This window comes from Austrofundulus limnaeus, unplaced genomic scaffold (assembly GCF_001266775.1).
Source record: "Austrofundulus limnaeus strain Quisiro unplaced genomic scaffold, Austrofundulus_limnaeus-1.0 Scaffold942, whole genome shotgun sequence".
NCBI lineage: Eukaryota > Metazoa > Chordata > Actinopteri > Cyprinodontiformes > Rivulidae > Austrofundulus > Austrofundulus limnaeus.
This window is the reverse complement of record NW_013953344.1, coordinates 36,041-39,277: the sequence shown is the minus strand read 5'-3', so window position 1 is coordinate 39,277 and position 3,237 is coordinate 36,041. Positions and strand designations below refer to the sequence as shown.

Genomic DNA, 3,237 nt, shown 5'->3' with positions numbered 1-3,237 from the left:
GGCGGGCAGGTCCCGCTCACGTAAACGTGTTCATAATGAACCCGCAGCGCTGATCCAAAAGAGGCGTGGAGCAGCTGAATGAAATGGAATGGAAATTAATAATTTAAAATCATACATTGTATTTTTCTGGATTTTTGTTTTAGATTCCATCACTCACAGTTGAAGAGTACCTATGATAAAAATTACAGTCATCTACAAGCTTTGCAAGTGGGAAAACCTGAAAAATCAACAGTGTATCAAATACTTGTTCTCCCCACTGTATGTTGTTAAAATAAAATGAACAGTCCAATGATCATTTTACTGATATGTATAAAGACTGCAAAGGCTGAATAATCTTCAAGTCTGTATGAAATTGGAGGTAGTTTGAGGATTAAATTTTTTACGCTTTTTAAGCTAAAAAAAAGGGGGTTGTATTATACATGAGATCATATTATACATGAGATCGTATTATACATGAGATCGTATTATACATGAGATCATATTATACATGAGATCATATTATACATGAGATCGTATTATCCACAAATAAATACGGTATATTTAATAAATATAGGCGCTTCCTGGTCAATTCGACCAAGCTACTCCCCGCTGCACCTAGCTTCTTCAAACCCCACCGTCAATCCAACCAATCATGTCCTGGGCAGACTCCTCCCACAAAACAAGAAACTGACTGTAGAGACGCCCTTCTCATTAAAAGAGTAGTTCATTGACAAAAATATTTACGCACATGCGGTGGAGTCGGAGCACATTCTTGAATAAGTTAGCATGCGGAGACCAGATCAGGTTTAAGAAGAAACCTGATGTCTGATAAAATCTTCCATGAAGGTTCTGCTGCACCTGACTGACAGCATCACAACAAACTAACAACCTGCTTCAGTTTCAGACAGAACTGAGAAATAAAAACACGAGAACAAAGAGTTTTGAGTGAGTGTACCTTGTGCTTTTTAGACTTCCTTCTGTCCTCCTCGTCTGAATGATGATGGTGCTTCTTCTCTTTGTGCTTCTTCTCAGAGTACTGATGGCTCGTTTCCTCCTCATCCTCAATTAGCAACTCATACTTGGATCTTTGGGGAAAGTTACAGAAATCTCCCAAAAAAATACGAGGAAGTCAGAACAGACAGGTCGATCAAACCATAAAGTTACGGGCAAACCATCAAATGTGCAGAATTTACAGAAACTACAGTCAGAATGCTGAAAGATGAAAACAACTGACATTTAACAAGAAGATAAATCTGAAGAGTTCAATTAAATGTCAGAACTAAACTTAGAATTAGATATATAGCTGCAAACAGTTGAAACCAGAGGGTCAAAATGAGCAAAACACTAGCTAAATGCTTAAAATATAAAACAACAACTAAAGCTAAAACTAGGAAAACAACTCAGTCAAATTTTGTAATTTCTTTTTGCTAAAATTAAAAACAAACAAACAGTAGCCAAAAAGCTAAAATTTGGAAAACAGCCATCAAAATTTAGCAAAGTGCAAAATGTACATTAGAAACTATAATAAAGAAAAACTGCTGACTCAGCATTCACACAAATACAATTCGTGGGACAAAGTGGGAATAAACCAATCTTAAACATGTTTTAAGTTGAGGATACTCTTGTTTAGGCTTCATTTGATCTTTGAGAGCCAGTTTGGATCGGTTCTCCAAGTCTTTCTCATAGGCTTTAAAGTCATCTTTGGTGTACTTCCCACCTAGGATAAAAAAGAAACTCCTTTTACAAAAAAGGAAAAATGACAAAGAACACATATGGAATCTTATGAATGACAGTACCTTTTCCTTTCCACTTGATCTTTGCTACTGACTGGCTGAAGTCCACATGAATCCGCCGGTCATCGATGAGCACGTTGTCCATTTTGAAGTAAGCCTTCTCACAGTCTTCTTGCTGAGAAGACACAAGGTCCAAATAAAAATGCTTTGCTCCAGTTTCATTTGAAATATTCTGCTGTTTAAGAAACACCAGAACAAACTAACAGTCTTCTGACATCCAGCAGAACCACTTCTCTGCAACTCAGTGACTTCATGGTAAAATATTAGCATAACACCTGATTAACCAGTGGTCACATCTCATGAACCAGTGGTCACATCTCATGAACCAGTGGTCACATGTCATTAACCAGTGGTCACATCTCATGAACCAGTGGTCACATCTCATTAACCAGTGGTTACATCTCATTAACCAGTAGTCACATCTCATTAACCATTGGACACATCTCATTAACCATTGGTTACATCTCATTAACCAGTGGTCACATCTCATTAACCATTGGTTAAATCTCATTAACCATTGGTTACATCTCATTAACCATTGGACACATCTCATTAACCATTGGACACATCTCATTAATCAATGGTTACATCTCATTAACCANCAGTAGACACATCTCATTAACCAGTGGACACATCTCATTAACCAGTGGACACATCTCATTAACCAGTGGACACATCTCATTAACCAGTGGACACATCTCATTATTCAGTAGACACATCTCATTATTCAGTAGACACATCTCATTAACCAGTGGACACATCTCATTAACCAGTAGACACATCTCATTAACCAGTAGACACATCTCATTAACCAGTAGACACATCTCATTAACCAGTAGTAACATCTCATTAACCAGTGGACACATCTCATTAACCAGAGGACACATCTCATTAACCAGTGGACACATCTCATTAACCAGTGGACACATCTCATTAACCAGTGGACACATCTTATTAACCAGAAGACACATCTCATTAACCAGTGGACACAGCTCATTAACCAGTGGACACAGCTCATTAACCAGTGGACACATCTCATTAACCAGTAGACACATCTCATTAACCAGTAGACACATATCATTAACCAGTAGACACATCTCATTAACCAGTGGACACATCTCATTAACCAGTGGACACATCTCATTAACCATTGGTTACATCTCATTAACCAGTAGACACATCTCATTAACCATTGGTTACATCTCATTAACCAGTGGACACATCTCATTAACCAGAAGACACATCTCATTAACCAGTAGACACATCTCATTAACCAGTAGACACATCTCATTAACCAGTGGACACATCTCATTAACCAGTAGACACATCTCATTAACCAGTAGACACATATCATTAACCAGTGGTCACATCTCATTAACCAGTGGTTACATCTCATTAACCAGTGGTCGCATCTCATTAACCAGTGGTTACATCTCATTAACCAGTGGTCGCATCTCATTAACCA

General features: G+C 37.9%; 1 protein-coding gene across 1 annotated transcript in view; it reads right to left on the bottom strand.

Annotated features, from left to right (window-relative positions):
- The window catches only part of ppil4 (peptidylprolyl isomerase (cyclophilin)-like 4), a gene marked incomplete in the record, with an annotated part of 16,417 nt that overhangs the window by 3,665 nt on the left and 9,515 nt on the right, over positions 1-3,237 (bottom strand). Inside the window, 3 exon segments of the mRNA XM_014029693.1 lie at positions 935-1,064; positions 1,600-1,696; positions 1,776-1,887. Coding sequence (XP_013885147.1) covers positions 935-1,064; positions 1,600-1,696; positions 1,776-1,887 — 339 coding nt within the window.